Here is a 24,678-nt window from a genome sequence, read left to right on the forward strand (position 1 = left end):
GCTGTGGAATCGGTGAGGGTAACCAGAAGTGGTCTTGTGATAATTGTTTGTGTTCCTGCTAGTCAGAGGGAGAAGGCACTCTGCGTTAAAATAATGGGGGCAAGAAATGTAAATTGTTTTGCTCTCTAGAAAAGGGCGCCATTGAAAGGAGTGATTACTGGGGTAGCAGTAAATGTAAAAGTTGACCAACATAAGGGGAAGATTGCCTGTGTTTGTGACGCTCGCCGTTTGGTGCGACGCAGACAGGGTGGCGTGAGTAGAGAAACAGAAGAGTCATTGTCTGTTCTTTTGAGTTTGATGTTGAGTCTAGGCTTGACAATGATGTTAGGATATATACAGTTGAAGTCGGAAGTTTACATACACCTTAGCCAAATTCATTTACACTCAGTTTTTCACAATTCCTAACATTTAATCCAAGAAAAATTCCCTGTCTTAGGTCAGTTAGGATCACCACTTTATTTTAAGAATGTGAAATGTCAGAATAATAGCAGAGAGAATGGTTTATTTCAGCTTTTATTTCTTTCATCACATTCCCAGTGGTTCAGAAGTTTACAAACACTCAATTAGTATTTGGTACATGGTAACTTGGGTCAAACGCTTCAGGTAGCCTTCCACAAGCTTCCCACAATAAGTTGGATGAATTTTGGCCCATTCCTCCTGACAGAGCTGGTTTAACTGAGTCAGGTTTGTAGGCCTACTTGCTACCACACACTTTTTCAGTTCTGCCCACAAATTTTCTATAAGATTGAGGTCAGGGCTTTGTGATGGCCACTCCAATACCTTGACTTTGTTGTCCTTTAACCATTTTGCCACAACTTTGGAAGTATGCTTGGGGTCATTGTCCATTTGGAAGACCCATTTGCGACCAAGCTTTAACTTCCTGACTGATGTCTTGAGATGTTGCTTCAATATATCCACATATTTTCCTCCCTCGTGATGCCATCTATTTTGTGAAGTGCACCAGTCCCTCCTGCAGCAAAGCACCCCACAACAGGATGCTGCCACCCCCGTGCTTCACGTTGGGATGGTGTTCTTCGGCTTGCAAGCCTCCGCCCGTTTCCTACAAACATAATGGTCATTATGGCCAAACAGTTCTATTTTCGTTTCATCAGACTAGAGGACATTTTTCCAAAAAGTACAATCTTTGTCCCTATGTGCAGTTGCAAACCGTAGTCTGGATTTTTTATGGCGGTTTTGGAGTAGTGGCTTCTTCCTTGCTGAGCGGCCTTTCAGGTTATGTCAATATAGGACTCGTTTTACTGTGGATATAGATACTTTTGTACCTATTTCCTCCAGCATCTTCACAAGGTCCTTTGCTGTTGTTCTGGGATTGATTTGCACTTTTCGCACCAAAGTACTTCATCTCTAGGAGACAGAACGCATCTCCTTGATGAGCGGTATGACGGCTGCGTGGTCCCATGGTGTTTATACTTGCGTACTGTTGTTTGTACAGATGAACGTGGTACCTTCAGGCATTTGGAAATTGCTCCCAAGGATGAACCAGACTTGTGGAGGTCTACCATTTTTTTCTGAGGTCTTGGCTGATTTCTTTTGATTTTCTCATGATGTCAAGCAAAGAGGCACTGAGTTTGAAGGTAGTCCTTGAAATACAGCCACAGATACACCTCCAATTGACTCAAATGATGTCAATTAGCCTATCAGAAGCTTCTAAATCCATGACATCATTTTCTGGAATTTTCCAAGCTGTTTAAAGGCACAGTCAACTTAGTGTATGTAAACTTCTGACCCACTGGAATTGTGATACAGTGAATTATAAATGAAATAATCTGTCTGTAAACAATTGTTGGAAAAATTACTTGTGTCATGCACAAAGTAGATGTCCTAACCAACTTGCCAAAACTATAGTTTGTTATCAAGAAATTTGTGGACAGGTTGAAAAACGAGTTTTAATGACTCCAACCTAAGTGTATGTAAACTTCCGACTTCAACTATAAGTTATCCTGTACGAGCTTTTGTGCCGAATACATTACGTTGTTGCAGGTGTAAAGCTTATGGTATGTGGCAGCAGTGTGTAGGAGGGAGGTTCCTAGGTGTGAGAAGTGTGTCGAAGGGCATGAGACAAAGGAATGTGTAGCATTGGGGAAAGTAGTGGTACGTGTTAATTGTAGAGGTACCCATGGGGCTGGGGATCAGAAATGTCCCGTGCGAGAGAGGCAGGTTGAGGTTTCCAGGGTTAGAGTAGTGCAGAAGTTGTCATATGCTGAGGCAGTGAAGAAAGTAGAGTAAGATGGGTCAAGGGGGAGGGATCCTGAGAGGAGCGGTGTGAGTAGTAGATCTGTACCAGTACAGAGGAATAAACTAAAAAGTGATATGTTTCAGTATGATTGGATTTTTAACATTTATAGCAATGGTTATCAACAGTACTGCAGGGATGGAACGTAAGTTGCAGAAAATTGAGGTTGTGGTGGTGCTGCAGAGAGGTATTTGGGTGTGCGAGACTTGACATCAGAAGAGTTACAGGGTGTGTTAAGTGGTTGTGTCCCATCCTTTCAGGTTGTTGGCCTGAGGTAGGACTAAATAGATTAAAATAATGGGGTTATTTATTTAGATTTTTTTGTGAGTATTGCTTTGGTAGGGTATTTGTTTATTTATTTTTCAAGCAAAGTATAAGGGAGTTTGATGTGGGACTTTCCCCACAATCTGTGTCTTTCCCTTACTATTTTCTTCTGCTTTGTATTTATAACTTGTTTTTATTCTTAACCTCCTGGTTATTAACAAATCTACTTGGAGTCTAGTAGGTGGCAGTAACGCAACATATTGGATGCCAACCGCCGTTAAACCTCATCGAAGAAGATACTGCTTCACATACACTATAATGGATTGACAGGAAGGATATCCCAAGCTAACTCTGTGGAGGGAAAACACAGCAGCTGTTACTAGCATTGCGTCTGAAATTAATGACAAAAATTGACGAGTCTGCCGCCCAAGTATTACAATTAAAAAGGAGATACGCGGTAAGCGGTTTTGTACTAAATTGTATGCTTGAAATGCAGTGTAGATATTCCGAAAAATCTGTTCGCTTTCATATAAGATAATACAATCGCACATATCTTTCAAGGTAACGTTAGCTAGCTGTATGTAGCCTAGCGCGTTAGCCAACTAGCTTTTTCCTTATTTTATATAAATCTATTTTCATGGTTAACTATATAGTTCCAGCTAAGTAGGTGAGCCCTTTCTAATGGCCCTTTAGCTTGTAGCGCTAGTATATTAGCTAGCATTGTTTGCTTGCTAGCCAGTTAGCCAACTACAAACACGCCTGTTTGACCAAGCTAACTAGCTATTTTGGTCGTTGGACCGAGCTCATATTCACGACTACATAGAAAGGTGACAGTTACCTCGGTGTTCCTCCAGATGTTTGTATACCTGCCTCCAAATCATTCTTGAGATATCATGGAGGAAGAACAGGACTTTACTCTGAGCGGTCCAAATACTGCCAGGATTGATGCTGATTTGAGTGAGTATGGATTTATCAGTCGCATTTATCTAGCTAAAGACAAACTACATGTGCAATCACGGCCTGCAATTCGGTGCATTACTGCATATGCGGAATCTCTCTTTGTACTTCTATTGGTCAATTTTTAAACTAGGACAGACGGGGGCGCTCCAGTAAAGTTGAATGCCAGCCGCCTATAAACCCCGCAGAAGAAGAGGCGGGGGCGACATGCAGGAAAACCCCTAATTGCGGGCTGCTGTTGCACAATATTGCCTTTTTTAAGAGTTTAATGTCCAATGTCATGATGCATATAGTTTCAGTACTATTTTAAATTAATCAAATTATTGTAGCTAATCCTCAAAGCATGTGAAGTGTTTTTTTTTTTTTACAAGTTTTATAGGCTCCAGTTAATAACTGATAACATACTTAACTATATTAAGATGATAGTTCGCTCCAAAATCGAAATGTGTCAGCCTGTTTAAAACCTCAATAGTGGTCCATCAAGTTTGTAGCTCAAGCTGTTCTTCAAACAAATAGGAAACGTTTGTGCTGGATAGACCACAGATGGAGTCGGACTTGGACTCCTCTTGACATTAGACCACCTTTGAGATCACTTATTGAATCTTCTGAACAGCATTCAAAACGGCACTGTTTGTTGTAGCCTATCCATCACTGTGTCAAAGCTAGCTAATGAGACCCTCTTCTGATTGGTTGTCGTGCTTTGTTTAACTGATAATTAGCTGTGAATGTGACGGACAATTCTTCTTTGCTTAGTTTCCCTTGCTGATTTGAATGGGCTACTAGGATTTTATCATCAAATTCATGAGAACACGGTTGTGTGTGTGTGTGAGTGACTTGTTTCAGGAAACTAGGTGTATGTCATTATCAAAATCAGTTTTTTGGCAGAAATGCCTTCTGGAACTTGTGAACTTTCATGTGCCTTAATAAGAAACTTGTATGCCATCTGTAAATATGAATACAATTGTTAAATTATGAGCCTAGTTGGTTTAGCCATGGAAAAAGACAACCTTCTCGCAAGCCATGATTGGGCTGGACATGCCGAGAGATGAGTTTGGTTTGGTCTGCCATGTAGCACGCTTCTGTCTATAACCATGAAATGGTCTGTATGTGTAGGTAATCCTTTCTAATACAGATTTTTTTGAGATATCACATAGTACATCTGCATAAGTGTTCCTCTCCACTTTCTGGAGGACCACGTTTTGAAATCATTGGAATTACAGTATGATACTAAGGAGATGGAGAAAATCTGGCATTTGATTGCAAATATGAAGACAGAGTCGAAAACAGAACACACAGAAAGCTGTTTTATAAAACACGTCTCTGGATAACATCTTCAAACTAAGGGCAACCATGGCATCGGTGATAGAGAGGGTGAAGTGTCCATCCATGTATACAGGTAAAATAGTCTAGCTAGCAACAATTTCAGATATTACATGTCTAATTTTGTCATTCGTTTTCATTTCGAGTTAGTGTAATGTTAGCTAGCTAGCTAATGTTAGCTGACTGGCTAGCTCAGAGCTATTTGCATTGCTAGTTATAGCCTAATGTTAGCTAGCTAGCTAACATTGAACCTGGTTGGTTAGCTACCTGCAGATTCATGCAGGGTAATGTTGAGTTGGAATTATGGTTAATTGTTTAGCTAGCTAGCTACATGTCTAAACCAAAGACTTCACTATTCAAGTAACTATTTCAATAGAATGTTGATGTCACTGTGACAACTATCGATAGACGTAGCTCGAAAATTCGCTCTGGCTATCTACTCCGATTTCAGAGCACTCTTGTCTGAGTGTGCCAGAACGCAGAATAACTGATGAATTTACGAACGCTCAACACCCGCTCAAATATGAAATATATTTTGATTTATTTTACTACATGATTCCGTGAGTTATTTCATAGTTTTGATGTCTTCACTATTATTCTACAATGTAAAAAATAAAGAAAAAACCTTGAATGAGTAGGTGTTCTAAAGCTTTTGACTGGTAGTGTATATAATGTGTTTGTGGATGAATTTACTTCTACCAGATGCCTTTCTATGAAGTTTTTGTGCATTTAGGCCACTGCGCTACGTTTTTGCTCATTTGAAGATCCATTCAAAAAAAGTACTAAAGTTGAACAATTACAAGGCTGAGGGGGCAGTCACTACTTCCTGGTTACTTTCAGTGTATTCTCATGAAGTTCAGCTTTGCAGAACACTGATAAATGCAGGCCAAATCGCCCACCCCTATGTCTTACAATCTTTGATTTTGGAGCGAACCACCACTTTAAAGAACTATCTTTTAGAATCTGTATTTTATTACTTTCTGTTCTAATATAAATCAACATTTCTTTCAGGGGATGACAACTTCGATAAGCTTGCTGCAGACTACTTTGGATCTCAGACTGGGGAAACATTGAATCTAAATGAAAAACCATGTAAAAACAGACTTCTGATCCAAGTGGGACTTCTGAGAGAAGACAACCAACTCTCCTGGGGGGCAGTGGTAGACTGGCTTCAAAAGATTTTCCCAATGTATCAGTCTGCAGATTTCCGTTGTCTGATTGAAAGAGGCATTGCAACAACTTTAAGTTTGAGTGGAGATGCAAGACGAGCCTTCCTTGAGTCAAATGTTAACTTTGAATTCGTTGGCCCAATATGTGACAGCATTGGAGTTGGTAGAGCTGATCTTTTGGAAATGACAGATTTTTCTGAGCAAGCAGAGTCTATTGAGGTCACAAATGGTTTGATACTTGAGTTGAGTAACTTTGTCATCAGGGAGAAAATTGACCCCATTATCTTGGTGTCTTGGTTACGTCAATTTGACCCAGAGTTTTGTAGTGATGGTAACATCCAGAAAGCTAGCAAAGTCCTTCAGGCAAAGCTAAAAAAATTCAGACTACATTACCGCAATTACCAAACAACCAGACATAGAAGAAATGCTCAGATGGAAACCTTCCTTCAAAGTCCATTTGAACTTGTTAAAGACCCAACTGACGGAAAGAAATCGGGCAAAAGAGGAAGAAAGAAAAGAGTCTTTTTGTCAAAACTTGATAAGCCAGTGGTGAAAGTCTTCAAAGAAGAAAATGAGACTTTTGCCATAACACCAAACGAAGAGAGTGTATGGGAACCTTACTCTCAGGTGAAAGTGAAAGAAGAATACGAGTCTCCAACTGAAGAAAGTCCTCATGCAATGAACCAAAACTCACTCATTTTGATAGAGAATCCTGATGCAAGCAAAGGAGAAGCCCTCACACTGCTTGACATCGCTATGCTCTCTGTCCAAAAACTGTCAAGTGTGTATGGTGGAAAGACTGATGCTTCCAAACAAGTTTCCCTTGATCTTCTCAAAAACCAGTACACACTAACATGTAAAGAAAATGTAGCAATGAAATTCTTTGAAGAGAAAGTTGTGTCTCTTAAAGATCAACATTCCATGGCATCACCCTTGCGTTTTCTACACTACAATGCCCATTTTCTTGTTGACGTTCATGACGCAATTGAACAGCAGATGATGAGCTTCGAAAATGAGATCATGCAATCTACTGGAGAAAAACTAGGCCGTGACAGGAACCCGAAATTCCGAAGATTTGTGAACTTTTCTGAAAGTTCTACGTCACGCTACATCCACATGGCCTGTGATGTCTTGAGTCCTCGTGCTGCATCAAAGCAAAACTACAGAAAACACTGGATAGCTTTCTGTGAAGAGAAGAACAATCCCTCCAAACTAACAGTCAACCGCTCAAACCGATTTAATAACTACTTTGAAGCAGCAGCGGGTCTCATACACCATCATGGTGAGATTGCCCTTTTCTTTTCCGACCTGCTCTTACTGAACAACGATGAATGCCCCAATGTAATTCTGGAGAGTGTTACTGATGATGCCAATGATGACGTCATACAGTCACTTGTATGCGTTCTCGCCATTGTCTACTGCAAAATCCTGGGGCCTTACTGGCAACTTCTGAAGAGTGGAGGAGAGTACTCACTTTTTAGCCAGTATATACTCTGCCTCTACCAAAAACTGCTTGAGTGGGCTAAGGATGCCTCAGCCCTCCTTGAGCCAGATACCATTGCAAATGTGTTTCTCCAGTTGCCTCTGCAAGAGAAGACCTTTGATGGGGTTTTTTCATACTTCACAACTGGCATGGGACACATCCATGTTGACCTAATAAGGGTCTGTCTGCAGAAGATGGTGAAAGTAATCGCGGCTGTCACTGAGGTCAATCTGAGTGATTTTTTGCCTGGAGGCGCACATTGTCACAACCCCCCTCTGGAAATTTCCACACAGCTGACAACCTGCACATTTTGCGTCTTGATGGCCGAATACCCCTTTGGTCATGCCTACCCATACAAAAGGAAGAGGCCAGATCGACTTACGAACCTTGCATCAAATATATACGAAGAACCAGAGGGCCACTCTATTCCATCTGAAAGTGGTTCTCCTGGTGGTGCAACAAATGCAGAGAGGGCAACATCTGACCCTGTTCCAAGAGAAGAGTACTCTCCTCCTTCCAAGAAAAAGTCTCTTGACCAAAGCAAAACCCAGAAGAGGCCAGTAGGACGTCCGAGAAAATATCCTGGTTCAGTGACAAAGGACCAGCAAGACGAAACAAACAGAAACACGGTAATTGCTGCTGTTGCAAAAAACGGAGGACCTTGCACCTGTGAGCAAGATGTTGACAGACTATTGGCCCGACTAGATGGGACAAGCCATGCTCAAAAGCGCGAAGCAATCCGCTGTGAGATCAGTTACCAAAAACTGGTCCTGGACTCCAGAGACCCAAGCCTGAATCATATTGGTTTTTCACTCGCAGACATGATCTCTAAGCTGAAAAGTGTGTTGCCTGGTGACGTGTGTAGTTTGGATGATGTCTCAGCCTCTGTACAAGAGAATGAGCATGCCAACGAGCATAATGAACAACAGAGCGAGCATGACACTGTCACTATAACCCCTGCTGATGCTCAATCTGGTCAGAGTGTTGACTATGAAAGCAACAAAGGGGTTTTGGGAAAGGGTCAAAGAGGTATTGACTTGGGTGGAAACAAAAACATTGTTTCCTACCAGAGCTACAGAGGTAACTTTGATGAATTTTCCTAGAGATTTTAGAAAGTTAGCAACAAAACTGACACATGCGCAACTACGGTGAAAAGCAGATGGACCGTTGATAACATGTAAACTATATTTTGTCTCTTATGATTATTGAAAACAAAGTTTCAAGTACAATGAGTACTTGTCTCTCAAATACATTAGAGTTGTTGGTTAGCTTGCTAGCAAATTTTAGCCATATTAGCATATATTAGACATCAGTCAAAACACCTAAAAACAAGGCATGGTATGGTATCAAGAACGAGATCAAACGAGCTTACAATTCACCACATGATAGTTTCTTGTCATTGTTGCTAGCTATCTGGCCATCCAGAACCATAACACACAGCCTTTTGGCCCTTTGAAGCGCAAACATCGTTTTTGTGATGTCAGCTAACCCGTCTATAGGAATGCTAGCTTCACCCGAATCTTGTTCGTTGAGGCCAGCTTGATATGTCACCAATATTTGAGCAGAAGCAAGTAAAGCAACTTCCCTGAGTTTGACAGAGCTTATTGATTTTTGATGACTGTCATTGCTCTTTGTAAATCGTACATGCCCAATACGTCACCCGTACCAATTGTATTGGTTGGTCCTATATGCCCTCTGCCATTTTAGGCAGGGAAGTTTATTTTCTTTTTTGTGGGAAATATGTGTTCAAGACATGTTTGTACCATCATAAAGTTGTATGTTTGATGTTTAATCTGAACAGACATTATCACGTGTGTTGCAACTCCTGTAAGTGACATGTTTTCTATCGCCCCCCCCAATTTTATTTTCCAATCAAATGTGATGTGAAATAGTTTTTGTATGATTTCACCTAGATTTATATTTTGTACCTGGAAAGAGGATGGAATGCAAACAATATAATAAAGTTTTGTATACTTTCCCTTTTGTCACAATGTTAATTGATATACATGCACATACGGTCAGGTCCATAATTATTGGCACCCTTGATGAGCAAAAACATATTACGTTTGTTCTGTCTACCACACTGTAACTTATATTTACATTACATTTAAGTCATTTAGCAGACGCTCTTATCCAGAGCGACTTACAAAATGGTGCATTCACCTTATGATATCCAGTGGAACAACCACTTTACAATAGTGCATCTAAATATTTTAAGGGGGGGTTAGAAGGATTACTTAACTTAACTTAATAGAATAGTTAACTCACACACACTACCAAGCTTGTCTTGTTTGTGGTGCTGGGAGTTACTGCTCCAAAAATCAACATTGTGGGGAAAAATGTGTTATCAGGCCACAATTTCCAGATGTAAGGTTTTACACTGAGATGCCATTTATCTTTTACGCAACCTGTGATATATTGGACTATTTTAAAGTGTTGAATGAACATTTTAAACATTCTTTTGAGGGTGCACAGTGGGTGTCTGTATTCAATTTGTTTCCCCCTTTATGTCACACTGGGTAATCTGCTGTTTAGATATTAACAAAGCACAACCTGCTCCTGTTTTGGAAAAATGCTGAGGGATGGGGCTGGAGTAATGTAACCACACTCAAATTCAGTGTGCTATGGATACAGACTGACCACGCATGAGATCAAAATACATTTACATTTTAGTCATTTAGCAGACACTCTTATCCAGAGTGATTTACAGTAGTGAATGCATAGATTTCATACATTTTTTTCCCCCCGTACTGGTCCCCCGTGGGAATCGAACCCACAACCCTGGTGTTGCAAACACCATGCTCTACCAACTGAGCCACACAGGACCCCAATGATAGTTTTAGTCATGTTGAGGCTTAAGTGTTTGTTTTAAAATTATATTGTTTACAAACGGAGTAAAACAAGCTTATTGTGGGTTCTGATGGGGTAAGACAGTTGAACTAAGGTCATGAGTCATTAATAGGTTAAATTATTCAAGAATCAATGGGTATCATTTATTTAACTCAAATCGATGCACCAAACGCAGATTGCCACTTTTACTGAATCAACTCTCAGTTCTGAATATTATAATAGGGACCACTGAACATTCTGAAGGGTTTGTTTATGTGGTTATATAGCCCAGTAGGTCAATTAGTTCATTATTATGAAATGATTTGTTAGAAGGTGTATTGGGAAGGTGTATTAGACATACCGACTATAATGCAGTTGTAGTCAATTATGTCAGTGCATTTATGTAGACCGTACTACAATACAATTGCATTTATAAATGATCGATCACATCTTGTTGAGTAATTCTGATACATATCTGTGCACTCGATATTCACACCAGCACACTAAATCGAAGGACCGAGCGGGTGGATCGGTGTTCACTCTGCCTAGGGAAATGTGCCTCACTTTTCCGGTGCCATGCGCGTCTACCTAAATCGCATGCACTGTATTGAGCCTCTGAAGTGCAGGAATGCCCGCCTTCACAATCCCTAGAAGCTCTCTGAATGGCTACATGATAAGGGGAGGAGAGTCTACCCTTCACGTAACACGACACAAATCATAGATATTGTTTCTGCGGACGCATTTACTCAACTCGAATATCCTTCTGGCTGACATTTTAATAAGAAAGGGCATCGGCCCCACTTTTCAAACAATACATAACGTACATTTTGTCTGTCTTCTTCGTCAGAGCGGCTAAATGGCGGGTACTTGGTGGAATAGTGCCGCTTTTACTCACGTCCTTGTGGCTCTTTTCGGTATGGGTTCCTGGATTTCCGTGAACTGTCTCTGGGTTGAGCTACCCGTGGTTGTCAGAGTTCTGCCTGAAGGTTAGTATCTGATTCCAAACATGGTTTTTTTAATGTGCTTTCATTGTCATGTTATTCGTTTATACCATTCTATAAGAAATACTGGTTTGTCCTTTTACAGTATTATTATTGAGTACAGACACTTGCATGAAGTCTAGGCTAAAAGACTAGCTTAATCCTGCAGTGTATTCTGATTGACACTGACCATTGTTTTCTATATGTAGAGTGGAACCTGCCGGTCTATCTGTCAGTACTGATAGCCTTTGGGAATATAGGTCCGATTGCTGTGACCATAACGCATCACTGTGCCCCAGGACAGTTAAATGAGCGCCTGGTCATCCACAGTATCCAGGTTCTAGCAGTGGTGGCATCAATCTTCCTAGCCATCTTTTGGTCACAGGTGGCCACTGTGGCAGGGGAAGTGAGATCCGTACCATATCTGCTGCTCACGTTTGTTTTGGCTCTGGTTTGCTGTACGTCCAATGTCACCTTCTTGCCCTTCATGTTCCGCTACCCCCCTCAATACATCCGCACATTCTTTGTTGGCCAGGGGCTCAGTGCCCTGTTCCCATGTTTTGTGGCTTTGGGGCAGGGTGTGGGGAAATTGGAGTGCAAATCGAAGAATGGCACAGTACAGGCACACTACCTGGAAGAGAACTTCCCTGCCCAGGACTTCTTTTGGTTCCTGTTTGTAATGCTGACAATCTCAGCCCTCTGCTTCATGGCTTTGACGCGTAGAGAAATAACAGAGCCAGCATCACAGGAGACCCCAGAGCCTGAGATGGTGATGACAAAGGATAATGGGGAGGAGACCCACCCGCTCCAGAATGGAGGAACACTGTTGTCTGAGGACCAGGTGGAGTTGGAGAAAGCATCCCCGGTCCAAACCTTCTGGACGCCACGCAACATCTACCTGCTGGTGCTACTAGGTGTGTCCAACGCCCTGACCAACGGAGTCCTTCCCTCTGTCCAGAGCTTCTCCTGTCTGCCCTATGGCACCATGACCTATCACCTTTCTGTGGTCCTTGGCAACATTGCAAACCCATTGGCCTGCTTTGTGGCCATGTTTGTCCTCTGCAGGTGAGTAGATATGACTGAGTTAGACTTAATGATTAGTGTGTAGGCCTATACCACAGTTGTGTGTTGCACCCTCATGTACAGTAATTGATTGATAGAAATATTCATATTGATGTATGAATATTATAATGTAAATATGGACGGACACTAGACCTAGATATGGTTTGGAATAATTGTACATGGTTTATTAATGTTGAATCAGGAGATCTTACTTGTGGGTGTGTTTTTCCTCTCTGTGTTGCAGGTCATCTGTGGGTCTTGGTTTCATGTCTGTAGCAGGTGGGGTCTTTGCAGCCTACCTCATGGCTCTTGCAGTGCTCAGCCCCTGCCCTCCTCTCTTGGGGAGCCCTGCTGGTGTATCCTTGGTGGTAATTTATTTCAACCATCATCTATTAACTACTAGGCCTGTCAGTGCTATCATTGTGGACCTTGTTCACTACAACATTGATTGAGGCTACTATTAATAATGAAATAACTTTTTATCTTGAAGTGCATTCACTTCCTGGGTTGCCAATGTTTTGTGTGTGTGTGTGTGTGTGTGTGTGTGTGTGTGTGTGTGTGTGTGTGTGTGTTGTGTATGTATACCTGTAATGAGGACATTTTAAGATCGCTTTAGATTAGGTGTGATCCAGACCTGAGTTCAAATACATGTGTATTAAGTATTTGTCATTTAAATACTTATGTTCTGTGTATTTGAGTGCTTTCAAATAATCTGTTGCCAAATCAACCTCTTCTATTTGAGCTATTTTAAAGTGTTTTTTTTATATATAATTCTCTATAAATAACCTGCTATTTGAAACTATTTTCAAATAATTCTTTCCAAATACATTATTTCCAATAACCCTAGGACCAAACAGACCTGATATCAAATGTATAGGAGTATTTTAATATTTGCATTTGAAAATACATGCCAATACTTTCCAAGTGTATTTGTAAATGCATACCAAAATACATTCCAATTTAACTATTTCTATTTTCAAAGAAAAAAAATCCAAATGCTTACTTTAAAATGTATATGAAAGTAATTTAAATAATTAAAATAACACTTGAACCCAGGTCTGGTGTGATCAACACAATGTGTAGCATATTTAGAGTATCGGTAACCCGAACGATTTACACACTGACAGTTCTCTGTTTCTACACAGGTGGTGTCCTGGATCATCTTCACTGGTCTGTTCTCTTACCTGAAGGTAGTTATTGGGACGCTGCTCCACGAGGCTGGCCATGCTGCTTTGCTGTGGTGCGGTGTCTTCATCCAGGCTGGCTCACTGATAGGAGCCCTCTCCATGTTCCCCCTGGTCAGCATTTACCACATATTTGCAAGGTCTCAGGACTGTGTGGACAACTGCAGTTAGTTAGGCACCAGGAACCACAGCTAGCTGGGTGATCACGTCAGGGAGGGAAGATGGAACACCCTTTCCAGGCCCAGAAGGGTTGATGGGGGGGGGTTCTGTAAGGGCTGAGGAAAGGCATTCCAGGGGTAATGGGAGCATTGAGTTGCTGTGTCCTGGTTAAGGGGATGTAAGTGCCTGTGATGCAGTGCCGCAAGGGATTTTTAAAATTATTGATCTAGTTTCTTGGTTTGCTGAAGGAGCTGCTATTACCGGTATGTTTTCCCACTAAATCATGTGACAAGTCTTGTTTAATCAGGGACTGAATCAATAACACCCATTCATCCAGTTTGGCTGTCCCCAGGCCTTAGGAGTAAGAAACAAACACATTAATGGCCAGTTTCAGAGAGACAGAATAAGCCCAGTCCTCGACTTAAAAGCATGCTCAATGGAGAATCTCCAGAGAATGCAGAGAGTCCTGGACAGGGCTTAATCTTTGACTTGGATAGTGGCCCTATGAAACTCAAAAACCACGTTTCCATCCACAGCTTTCGTGTGATTTAAATTCATATCATATAACAAAAAAATCACGACAGCTGTGATGGAAACAGGACAGGTCGGTACAATTTTATAAATGCTGACAGATCATTTCCTGGGATCTTTGTCTAAAATTAATAATGTGAGAAATGACAAATATTGACGATCATCATATCGAAGTAAACTTGTGATGATATGGTGTGTGGTCCTCCCACTACGTCTTGGAGAAACCGTGCAGTTTATTAGGCTACAGATTGTACAAATTATGAACTTCACAGCGTGGTGAAAGTGCAAGGTGATCTTGATGCTTTATCTTATTCTGGTGACATGATGATCGATGCTTGAATGTTGTTTGACAAATTAACAGATTCTTGCTCTTATCCATAATCATCTCATGTGGACTAGCCTACCCGCACAGCCTGTCCGCACTGGATCTGCCGAATGTTGGCACGTGCAAAGACCAGAGTAGGCACATTTGCTATTTAACGCAACAGTTTTTGTGACTACTATCTGAGAGTTTAGACTATTTGAAAATGCGATGGAAACCCATTGTACTTTAGATTTTTATTTGTTACATGAAAACGTACATTTTGTATGCGCACCTCTTTTTATCCGTAATAAGTCCGTTTGGTGGAAACATACCACTGGTGGAATTTTTTTGTATTTTTTTAAATGCAGGTTTATTTTATATTCGCATGAAAATCTGTCACCAATTGGATGGAAACCTAGCTATAGACAGGTTTTAATACTACTGTTTCTCAGGTACAAATACCTATCCAAAGCTAACCAACAATGAATGGATACAAAATGTAACTGGAAGCTATTCACTTTCAGCCATTGACTGAAATGTTTAATTTTAGTCCTCTACTTGTTATTTCAAATACCTACGCTGCCCAAATCAAGGGCAGCCATTTAGTAAATTGACATTCAAGTTTTGATTTACTATTGGAGCAGTTGAATATAACTTGTAATTGATTATACACAATTTTGTTCTGAGTGCTGTAGTAACAATATGAGTTCGTTTTGCTGCTGAGTGGGGTTGTTATCATGCACTGTTGTGTAGCCAATCATTATTATGGCTCTAGTACAGCGGTGTTTTAATCCAAGCCTGGAGGTCCAGAGTACTGCTGTTTTTCTGTTCTACCTCATAATCACCTGCATTCACCTGGTGTCCCAGGTCTAAAGCAGTCCTTGATTTATAGGGGAAGAATGAAAATCAGCAGTGGAATTGTCTTTGAGGTCCATGTTTTGAATTTGCCTGTTCTAGGAGATATTTATATTTCTGCCATGTCTGTCATTTGGTATGTCATTGTCTGCCATGTCAGAATCATCATTCCAGAGAGATTATAGTTGAAGCTTATTTTGTGTTGTCCTGATAATTATGAAGAACTACTTGTTTATTTCCCTCCAGATTATTTCTCCATACACAATGTGATTGTTTCTTTCTACTAATGCCCTCGTCTCCTGTTGCGTTTTATCATCCATGTAATTTGGTGTTGAATCCTTTTTGATGACCATTATTTTTTAATTATTAACCGTTCCAAATGTTAGCCTTCCTTCAGATAAATGAAATGTTATCTTATTATCTAAAACATTTCGGTAATGTTGAAGCCTCTGTCTTTAGGCCAAACACCAGTGCTAAGTCTGATAATGTAAATGCGACCTAAGTTAGCCTACTAAACACGTCTTGACTGAGACACAAAGGGTTTCGGCTTTGGAAGGAATAAAGAAAATAAAAGAATCTGCTACGCGTTAGTACCTCCTACAGTGACTAATATTGGAAAACTTGCTGCTCAATGGAACTTATAGACTTTATGTTGACAATATAGAAATAGTATTGGTCCAACATGCATTGACTCTTTAGTCATGTTTATATCGTCACTATCTGATGAAAACCTGTTCAGGAAAAAAACACCTTATTTCCCCATTAACGAGAATACAATTATGAGACATCAAGTTATTTTGAATACACTTTCTTGGCCCTAGTCTTGAAATGTACATTGAGGGAAGTTACTGCTTTCAACAATTGTATAATAAATATTCAAATAGTCAAAAACGGAGTTAAAGGTTTTTGTCAGATGGCGACAATATTTTACTATACATTTTCTATATGACCATTTTTGTACAGTGGGGCAAAAAAGTATTTAGTCAGCCGCCAATTGTGCAAGTTCCCCCACTTAAAAAGAGAGGCCTGTAATTTTCATCATAGGTACACTTCAACTATGACAGACAAAATTAGAAGAAGAAAAATCCAGACAATCACATTGTAGGATTTTTAATGAATTTATTTGCAAATTATGGTGGAAACTAAGTATTTGGTCAATAACAAAAGTTTATCTCAATACTTTGTTATATACCCTTTGTTGGCAATGACACAGGTCAAATGTTTTCTGTAAGTCTTCACAAGGTTTTCACACACTGTTGCTGGTATTTTGGCCCATTTCTCCATGCAGATCTCCTCTAGAGCAGTGATGTTTTGGGGCTGTCGCTGGGCAACACGGACTTTCAACTCCCTCCAAAGATTTTCTATGGGGTTGAGATCTGGAGACTGGCTAGGCCACTCCAGGACCTTGAAATGCTTCTTACGAAGCCACTCCTTCGTTGCCCGGGCGGTGTGTTTTGGATCATTGTCATGCTGAAAGACCCAGCCACGTTTCAACTTCAATGCCCTTGCTGATGGAAGGAGGTTTTCACTCAAAATCTCACGATACATGGCCCCATTCATTCTTTCCTTTACACGGATCAGTCGTCCTGGTCCCTTTGCAGAAAAACAGCCCCAAAGCATGATGTTTCCACCCCCATGCTTCACAGTAGGTATGGTGTTATTTGGATGCAACTCAGCATTCTTTGTTCTCCAAACACGACGAGATGAGTTTTTACCAAAAAGTTATATTTTGGTTTCATCTGACCATATGACATTCTCCCAATCCTCTTCTGGATCATCCAAATGCTCTCTAGCAAACTTCAGACGGGCCTGGACATGTACTGGCTTAAGCAGGGGGACACGTCTGGCACTGCAGGATTTGAGTCCCTGGCGGCGTAGTGTGTTACTGTTGGTAGGCTTTGTTACTTTGGTCCCAGCTCTCTGCAGGTCATTCACTAGGTCTTCCCGTGTGGTTCTGGGATTTTTGCTCACCGTTCTTGTGATCATTTTGACCCCACGGGGTGAGATCTTGCGTGGAGCCCCAGATCGAGGGAGCTTATCAGTGGCCTTGTATGTCTTCCATTTCCTAATAATTGCTCCCAAAGTTGATTTCTTCAAACCAAGCTGCTTACCTATTGCAGATTCAGTCTTCCCAGCCTGGTGCAGGTCTACAATTTTGTTTCTGGTGTCCTTTGACAGCTCTTTGGTCTTGGCCATAGTGGAGTTTGTAGTGTGACTGTTTGAGGTTGTGGACAAGTGTCTTTTATACTGATAACAAGTTCAAACAGGTGCCATTAATACAGGTAACGAGTGGAGGACAGAGGAGCCTCTTAAAGAAGAAGTTACAGGTCTGTGAGAGCCAGAAATCTTGCTTGTTTGTAGGTGACCAAATACTTATTTTCCACCATAATTTGCAAATAAATTCATTAAAAATCCTACAATGTGATTTTCTGGATTCTTTTATTTTTCTCATTTTGTCTGTCATAGTTGATGTGTACCTATGATGAAAATTACAGGCCTCTCTCATCTTTTTAAGTGGGAGAACTTGCACAATTGGTGGCTGACTAAATACTTTTTTGCTCCACTGTATATGTTTTTTAATGTGAAATGAAAGGTAAACTAGTTTTTCAGTCACTGATTTTACATTTCCGTGTAAAACAAAATGTGGCCTTTTGTAATCCTTCTTTCCTACCTTAGATCTAAGACATATTTGTTGACAATCAGCTAATTATCTTTAGCTCGCTGTATTAACAATCCTTTTGACTGCCTTTCAGATATGGTGACTCAAAATCAATTGACATTAGAAGTTTGGGATGTTTGGAAAACCAATGAAAAAATAGGAGTGTTGAAGAATCTGTTACATTTTGTTCCTCAGAATGTGATGTTGAATCACCACATACTCAGAAAAATGAATCAACCTCGATTATTCAATCTCAATGAGAGATTTGCAATTAAAACTTCCAATCAACAGCTACTTGTTTTGTAAGCTTTGACAATATGGCAAAGTAGTTACTACTTGGCTCAAATGACAGGAAGGGTGGAGGTAGCAGTTTTTCTATTGCCTCTTGAGACTCGTTATTACTCCTCACAGGAATTGCCTTCTATGGACTGAAGTTGCATTGTTATGGGTGAACAAAGCCCTAATGCAAAGCACAGGTCTCATCCTGTTGCTATTCATTCTCAGGAAATGTTACAGAAGAGTTATCGAAATATCTGAATGCATTTGACGTGCCTTTTAACCAGGATGGTATTTTGGCCTACATTATCATTAATGATAATTGTTTGGGTCATTCAGTATGCATAATGTTTTCCTATGGAATTTTAGTCAGATCTGTTTTGTTACATTCAGGACAGTTTTGCCTAGTCCTTAGTGTAATTTGGTCAACATTCCAGTAGATAAAGTTAAAGCACTGTTTGGCTTGCTTCATTGCTTTGGTTAATTTTTCACCTGTTACTGTGGTTATGGATTGCATTTCAAGATCATCACCAATTTAACTTTCTCTGTAAAGCAGTTTGTGAACCAAAGTGAAATGAGGGAAAAGTAATCAAGTATAACTTCAACAAAAGTTCAAGATCAAACCATTTTAAAACTAATTTTAAAATGTGCTCTGTAGAAATGGATGGAATTTGTGTATATCAGGAAAAACAAAACATTCTAAGCCTTAGCTAGTTCTACTCTATTTCCATCTTCCAGCTTAGCTAGTTCCCTTGATCTCCTTAGGGAGAATTAGAGAAATGCTTAGATACAAGAATGTTGACTCAGCCATAAGTTGAAAAGAAACAATGAAAATCTTGGTGTTGGTGTAATTATTGTAAACCATTACATGTGATGTCTCAATGGAAAATATCCTGAAGTGTGCCTATTGAGGGAACTGTGGATGAAATATCAACTCAGGTGTTGAACAAACATGTGTCTTGGTTGGTTGACAAAAGCACACCCACCAAGGAATGGGGCTATAATCCCCAGGTTCCCTCAGAGGAATCCTTCAGTGCATAGGACTTTGGCTTCTCTGCTCTGCAGAAACTCTGACTGAACTCCCTGCTGTCTACCCAACGTGAGTATATGTGCACGGATGCATGCCATCCTCTTCTTACTGTTTTTTAAATGAAGTGAACAATCTGTACTCTTATCTTTTGGTTTACTTTGTGCACTTGCAAAGGTGTAAAATATCATTTGAATAGATGGAATATATTTTATGATTGTGATGCATGCTTTTTCATGTATGTGTAGTCTACTTTTTTGGACTTTGTTTTATTTTTACCTGAAAATGTTATTTCTGCTGACATGAAAGTCTGAGACATCTGTTTCAATGTCTTGCTTTTATCTCCTCTTTTACTTTTAACTTAGGAAATGATTTTCTTACATCGTGTCCTCTATTATTTTTTTCCATTCCTTTTGAGTTGTTTTTGTACCAGATCAAAGACACTGCAGCAAGCTGGTTTCCTTGTCAATAAACAATATCCTGCTCAGATGTTTTTATAGTAGTTATGCAATACTTTTACAGTATAGGTAACCAATGTTACCTTTTGGCTGCTTCATGGTGATATTTGAAGAAAATTAAGGAAATGTGACAGTGTCCAATTCACTTTGTCATAAGGTATACTGGGCAGGTCTTTCAGTATTGGAAGCGTCATAAAGTTATTTCCACTAAAGCATTTTTTACATAATCATTTGTTATTTCACATCTGAAGCCTTGTAAGAATCTGTAATGAATTTGACATTGTCACCTTTAGCAGAGAGCTTCAACTGATAAGAATCTTCTCCCAGATGACACTACAGGTTTAAGTGGCCAATATCTGTCAACAGTAAAATAACATTTTACAACACACCTTCAGACAAGACGTTGTCTGGACCCTTAGTTACAAAACCCAATGTTTTAAAAATGTGTTTATGTAAGGCCGAGATTCAATCCACAGCATTTTCTAGAGCAGCGCACTACACAGCTCTGTAACACCTGGGTTGAATTATGTCTTTAAAAAAATACTGGGAAATCATTTGGCATGTATTTTTTTACACAACCAGAAGTAGACTTTTCTCAGTGAGTTGAGCCACTTAGCTCCTAAATATATTCAGCTGACTAATTAATAACTATCAGGAAAGAGTGTTTGGTATTTGCTTAGCTGAAAGGGGATTAAACTAAGGTGAAATGTGCGGGGTCTGCATCGGATGACTAACGCAATTTTATAACTTTTATGGTTAATGTATGGTAAAGTGACAATGGTTCCCACCCACCATAGACATCATGATGTTTACTGATGTGCCTGCATTTTAACTAATAACATCATGGTTCTGTTACAAGCCATTAGTTTGTTTACCTGCATTTCAGTGGAGAAAGTAAAAACACTTAGATTGGAGTCAAGTAGACTTTATAGATTTTGGGGGTACTAAATGTCACATACCATAGCAATCGTTGAGTAAACACAGGAATAAGTTACTAAGCTGGAAGGAGTATGCCTTACCAGCTGCACGGGGTGAGTGAGACGATGTTTTCTTTTCAAATAGATGCGGTCGAGACGTGTGTTTGTATCGGCCGTTGTTGTGGATTTGGCGTTCTACTCTTTAACCTCAAGCGTTGCATCATTTCAACCTTGTAACACATTGCTTTTTTCTTTAAGCAAAGTACATTTCTGTGAATAACAGACAAAGTGTAAATATAATCTGTGTTAATTTCATTGTATTTTATGCTGCCCTAACTCTTATTTCTATCTCATTCTAGAATCTACTTCCGAGCACACCAGTGTTCAGTACCCAGATTCACAATGTCACTTTTCATCCATATATTGGCCTGCCTGTTTGGCATGGGCTCCTGGGTGTCTATCAATGGACTATGGGTAGAGCTGCCTCTCATCGTGCCCCAGATCCCCGAGGGTTGGTACCTGCCATCCTACCTATCCGTCCTCATCCAGATGGCCAACGTGGGACCCCTGTTCATCACCCTCATGCACCGCTTCCGCCCTGGGGTGCTCAACGAGACAGTGGTCATCTATGTGATCATCTCCCTGGGCGTGGTGGCCAGCTTTCTCCTGGCCTTCTTCTGGAAGGAGACGCTGGTGGTGGCGGGCGTCCCTCGCAGCGTGGCCCTCCTCCTCCTTACCTTCTTCCTCTCCACTGTGGACTGCACCTCCTCTGTCACCTTCCTGCCCTTCATGATGCGTCTGAAGCCCCAGTACCTCACCACCTACTTTGTGGGGGAGGGTGTCAGTGGTCTGCTACCTGCCCTGGTAGCCCTGGTCCAGGGGGTGGGGGTGGTTCACTGTAACAACTGCACTCGGATGATAAATGACACTGGCTCAGTCAGTCTTAGCTACGAACTTCAGGCTCACTACCAGCCGGCCAACTTCTCAGCTGAGGTGTTCTTCTTCTTCCTCTGTGCCATGATGTTGGTGTGCCTGGGAGCCTTCATCCTTCTGAACTACCACCCTGCCGTGGCCCAGGAACGCCCAAATGCCCGCTACCCTAACGGGGTGCTGGAGAAAGGCGAGGCAGCTCAGATGAACCCGACAGAGCAGAAGGCCATGATCAAACAGTCTGATATCAAGACCAAAAGCTGCTTTGGGACTGGGATGTACAGCCGGATACAGGTGCTGTACATGTTCTTCATCCTGGCCTGGGTCAATGGACTGACTAACGTTGTGCTTCCCTCAGTGCAGTCCTACTCTTGTCTGCCCTATGGAAACAGTGCCTACCACTTATCGGCCACCATGGCTGCGGTGTCCAACCCTCTAGCCTGCTTTATTGCCATGTTTTTCCCAACAAGGTTAGTTTTGTTCAAATGTATTTCCAATAAATATGAATGAATCGTTATTTAATTTACTCATTATCAAGTCAATATATGTAGGCCTATTTGTAGGCTTATTTTATGGCCAACAAAATGAGACAATTATTAAACTGCACCTCCTAACCCACTAATAATGATAATGTTACTGTCATCCTGTCACAGGTCCTTATTGCTGTTGGGGGCTCTCACATTGTTTGGCAGTGGGGTTGGAGCCTACATTATAGGCATGGCAGTACTGAGTCCATGTCCTCTGCTGGTCAATGAAACCTCAGGAACCTTCCTCATTGTATGTTTCCACAACATAAATTCACAATGTACAGTGTGGTTGGAAATTATTGACACCCTTGATAAAGATGCGCAATAGACTATAAAATAAACAATTAAAATACTTAGCTACTGTATATTGTAGACAAAAAAAGGGTCAAAGATCATACCCCCAAGACATGCTAACCTCCCCCCTCTGTAACCTTCTCATTGATTATTAACAATACATTCAGGCCTATCCGTAATCATGGTAGCATCCACATTAATGTAGAAGTGTTTAGAAACATATTCTTATTTGCAATTAGTGACTCCAAAATGACACAGTACATTATTTACCATGCATTTATATTGGACACAAATTAATCTGAAACACAACCAAAGCTAACTGCAAATAGATCCAACAAGTTTGTAGAGTCACAAACTTGATGTAGTCATTGCGTGCTAGGAACATGGGACCAAATACTGAACTTTTGACTACTTTATTTAAAATAATCTTTAGGGATGTCAATAGTTTTGACAACTACCTTTTGAGAAAAATATATATTACTAGTTAAACAAAATCTCTTTCTCTGAGCAATTGTATAAGAATATAATTTCCCCTTTAAAAAAAAACGATAGCTCAGTATGTGGATTTTGTTTTTTTATAAAGTCATTATTGCTCATCTTTATCAAGGATGTCAATAATTTCAGACCCCACTGTAGTTCTATGCTACAGATGAAAGCATAACATAGAGGACTACATCTCATAGAAATAATTATTACACATACAGTATATGGTAAACATTACAATGGATTGAATAAGTAAATGTTATACTTGTTCCTTATCTCAGGTGGGCTCCTGGATCTTCTTCATCCTCACTTTGTCCTATGTTAAGGTGATCATTGGAGTTATCCTCCGTGATGAGGGCCACAGTGCCCTCGTGTGGTGTGGAGCAGTGGTGCAGTTGGGGTCCTTCATGGGTGCAGTTACCATGTTTCCCTTGGTCAGTGTGTATAGTTTATTTTTATCAGGAGACCCATGTAATACAAAGTGCCCTTAAATTATGCTAAACAACGATGATCCAGGCATATTCTAAGAAACATATTTGATTAATTCTTCCGAAGCATGTGTACTTCATTAGTAAAATGCAATTGAACAACTAACTAGTGAGGTGAACAGAATTCAACCAACTCGTCATAGTAAAGTAAGGTATACCCTATAAGGTTCAGGGTGATTTACTATTTGGACAACACCCTCCAAGTATCTTGTCATGTGACATTGGTGCTATTGATAAGCTACCGTCAGAGCCTCTTTTCACTTTACACTAGCAGCTTGTGGATAGTAAAATTAGGGGCTTTTGTCAGTGCATGCAAATAATACCAGGCAGTGAATAAGTACCTTTAGAGAGTAGCACATACCAGAAAGAACATTCAGCTCTCTGGAAGATAAAAGCCTAGTGTTTTTGTAGTAGACACCATTGAATAAATGGACTTGTGATTAGCTATGTCAACTATTATGGTTGCCCTAATCTAATGTTGACAGATCAATGTCTGACAGTTTGGACTTCACAAGAGTTATGCGGAGAGTCTTGAATGAGCCATTCTCACAGTGGAGAATCTTTCATAGGAATTCAGTGATTATGTAGCAATTTTAACATTTGGTCATTTATTTACTCATTTGGTCATTTGTTTACTCGGCTCCCGAGTGGCGCAGCGGTCTAAGGCACTGCATCTCAGTGCAAGAGGCATCACTACAGTCCCTGGTTCAAATCCAGGCTGTATCACATCCGGCCATGATTGAGAGTCCCATAAGACAGCGCACAATTAGCCCAGCGTCGTCTGGGTTTGGCCGGAGTAGTCCATCATTTGTTCTTAATTGACTTGCCTAGTTAAATAAAGGTTACATTTTTAAAAAGTTAAACAAAAAAAATTAGCACAGGGGTTCCCAAACGTTTTCACTCTGGGCCCCCCCTTGAACATCCCACGTCCCCCATGCGCCCACAGCTTATTCCTGCTATTCTACACATTTTAGCAAATTTTCTTGCAATTTACATTTTGCCATGTCTAATGTGTATTCATGTGATATTTGAGTGACTCAAAAATTACTATCCATTGGCTAAAAAAACCAAAAAAAATAAAAGTTAGCTGACAAAAAAACTAAGCAAAACAAAATGTTTGGAGGGGGGCACCCAACTGCTGATTTATCAGACGCTCTTATCCAGAAGCATTTAACTTAAGGTAGTTCGGTAAGACGCATATCACAGGCGTTGTAAGAAAAACTTTCCTAAATAAAGCAGCTATCAGCAAAATCAGTGCTAGTAAGAAA

At 40.4% G+C, this 24,678-nt stretch overlaps 4 protein-coding genes across 6 annotated transcripts in view; 3 read left to right on the forward strand and 1 right to left on the reverse strand.

Annotated features, from left to right (window-relative positions):
* Nucleotides 1-3,594, reverse strand: part of fbxl6 (F-box and leucine-rich repeat protein 6) — a 27,183-nt gene extending 23,589 nt beyond the window's left edge. Inside the window, exon 1 of one of the 2 annotated variants that reach the window (XM_014177030.2) lies at nucleotides 3,357-3,594. The gene's annotated coding sequence lies outside the window, so the exon portion shown is untranslated. The remainder of the gene's footprint in view (nucleotides 1-3,356) is intronic. The other variant, XM_014177031.2, reaches the window with a different exon arrangement.
* LOC106588228 (solute carrier family 52, riboflavin transporter, member 2) lies at nucleotides 2,841-15,941 on the forward strand. Of its 2 annotated transcripts, XM_014177034.2 has the most exons (5): nucleotides 2,841-2,975; nucleotides 11,124-11,262; nucleotides 11,466-12,321; nucleotides 12,563-12,686; nucleotides 13,464-15,941. In XM_014177034.2, the coding sequence occupies exons 2-5, from the start codon at nucleotides 11,133-11,135 to the stop codon at nucleotides 13,671-13,673; spliced, it is 1,320 nt and encodes a 439-aa protein (XP_014032509.1). In that variant the 5' UTR covers nucleotides 2,841-2,975; nucleotides 11,124-11,132; the 3' UTR covers nucleotides 13,674-15,941. The 2 variants fall into 2 exon arrangements, with proteins under 2 accessions (XP_014032509.1, XP_045565629.1); XM_045709673.1 differs by lacking the exon at nucleotides 2,841-2,975 and having other exon boundaries at nucleotides 10,954-11,262.
* On the forward strand, nucleotides 3,373-9,425 carry LOC106588226 (uncharacterized). Its single transcript, XM_014177028.2, has 2 exons — nucleotides 3,373-3,475; nucleotides 5,807-9,425. Exons 1-2 carry the CDS (start codon nucleotides 3,412-3,414, stop codon nucleotides 8,548-8,550), a joined length of 2,808 nt encoding a protein of 935 aa, XP_014032503.1. The 5' UTR covers nucleotides 3,373-3,411; the 3' UTR covers nucleotides 8,551-9,425.
* A 1,648-nt stretch (nucleotides 15,942-17,589) lies between the features above and the next one.
* Nucleotides 17,590-24,678, forward strand: LOC106588229 (riboflavin transporter 2-like). Its single transcript, XM_014177035.2, has 4 exons — nucleotides 17,590-19,385; nucleotides 21,048-22,088; nucleotides 22,272-22,395; nucleotides 23,204-24,678. Exons 2-4 carry the CDS (start codon nucleotides 21,091-21,093, stop codon nucleotides 23,411-23,413), a joined length of 1,332 nt encoding a protein of 443 aa, XP_014032510.1. The 5' UTR covers nucleotides 17,590-19,385; nucleotides 21,048-21,090; the 3' UTR covers nucleotides 23,414-24,678.

This window comes from Salmo salar, chromosome ssa27 (genome assembly GCF_905237065.1).
Source record: "Salmo salar chromosome ssa27, Ssal_v3.1, whole genome shotgun sequence".
Taxonomy (NCBI): domain Eukaryota; kingdom Metazoa; phylum Chordata; class Actinopteri; order Salmoniformes; family Salmonidae; genus Salmo; species Salmo salar.

What these genes read in the sequence shown, in the direction of transcription:
- LOC106588226 (XM_014177028.2), top strand. Translation starts at nt 3,412, where the DNA reads ATGGAGGAAGAACAGGACTTTACTCTGAGCGGTCCAAATACTGCCAGG. An exon ending in CAGGATTGATGCTGATTTGA is followed by an intron (nt 3,476 to 5,806) that starts GTGAGTATGGAT and finishes CATTTCTTTCAG; the next exon opens with GGGATGACAACTTCGATAAG.
- LOC106588228 (XM_014177034.2), top strand. Translation starts at nt 11,133, where the DNA reads ATGGCGGGTACTTGGTGGAATAGTGCCGCTTTTACTCACGTCCTTGTG. An exon ending in TGTCAGAGTTCTGCCTGAAG is followed by an intron (nt 11,263 to 11,465) that starts GTTAGTATCTGA and finishes TTCTATATGTAG; the next exon opens with AGTGGAACCTGCCGGTCTAT. An exon ending in CTGCTGGTGTATCCTTGGTG is followed by an intron (nt 12,687 to 13,463) that starts GTAATTTATTTC and finishes GTTTCTACACAG; the next exon opens with GTGGTGTCCTGGATCATCTT.
- LOC106588229 (XM_014177035.2), top strand. Translation starts at nt 21,091, where the DNA reads ATGTCACTTTTCATCCATATATTGGCCTGCCTGTTTGGCATGGGCTCC. An exon ending in GCCATGTTTTTCCCAACAAG is followed by an intron (nt 22,089 to 22,271) that starts GTTAGTTTTGTT and finishes ATCCTGTCACAG; the next exon opens with GTCCTTATTGCTGTTGGGGG. An exon ending in CCTCAGGAACCTTCCTCATT is followed by an intron (nt 22,396 to 23,203) that starts GTATGTTTCCAC and finishes TCCTTATCTCAG; the next exon opens with GTGGGCTCCTGGATCTTCTT.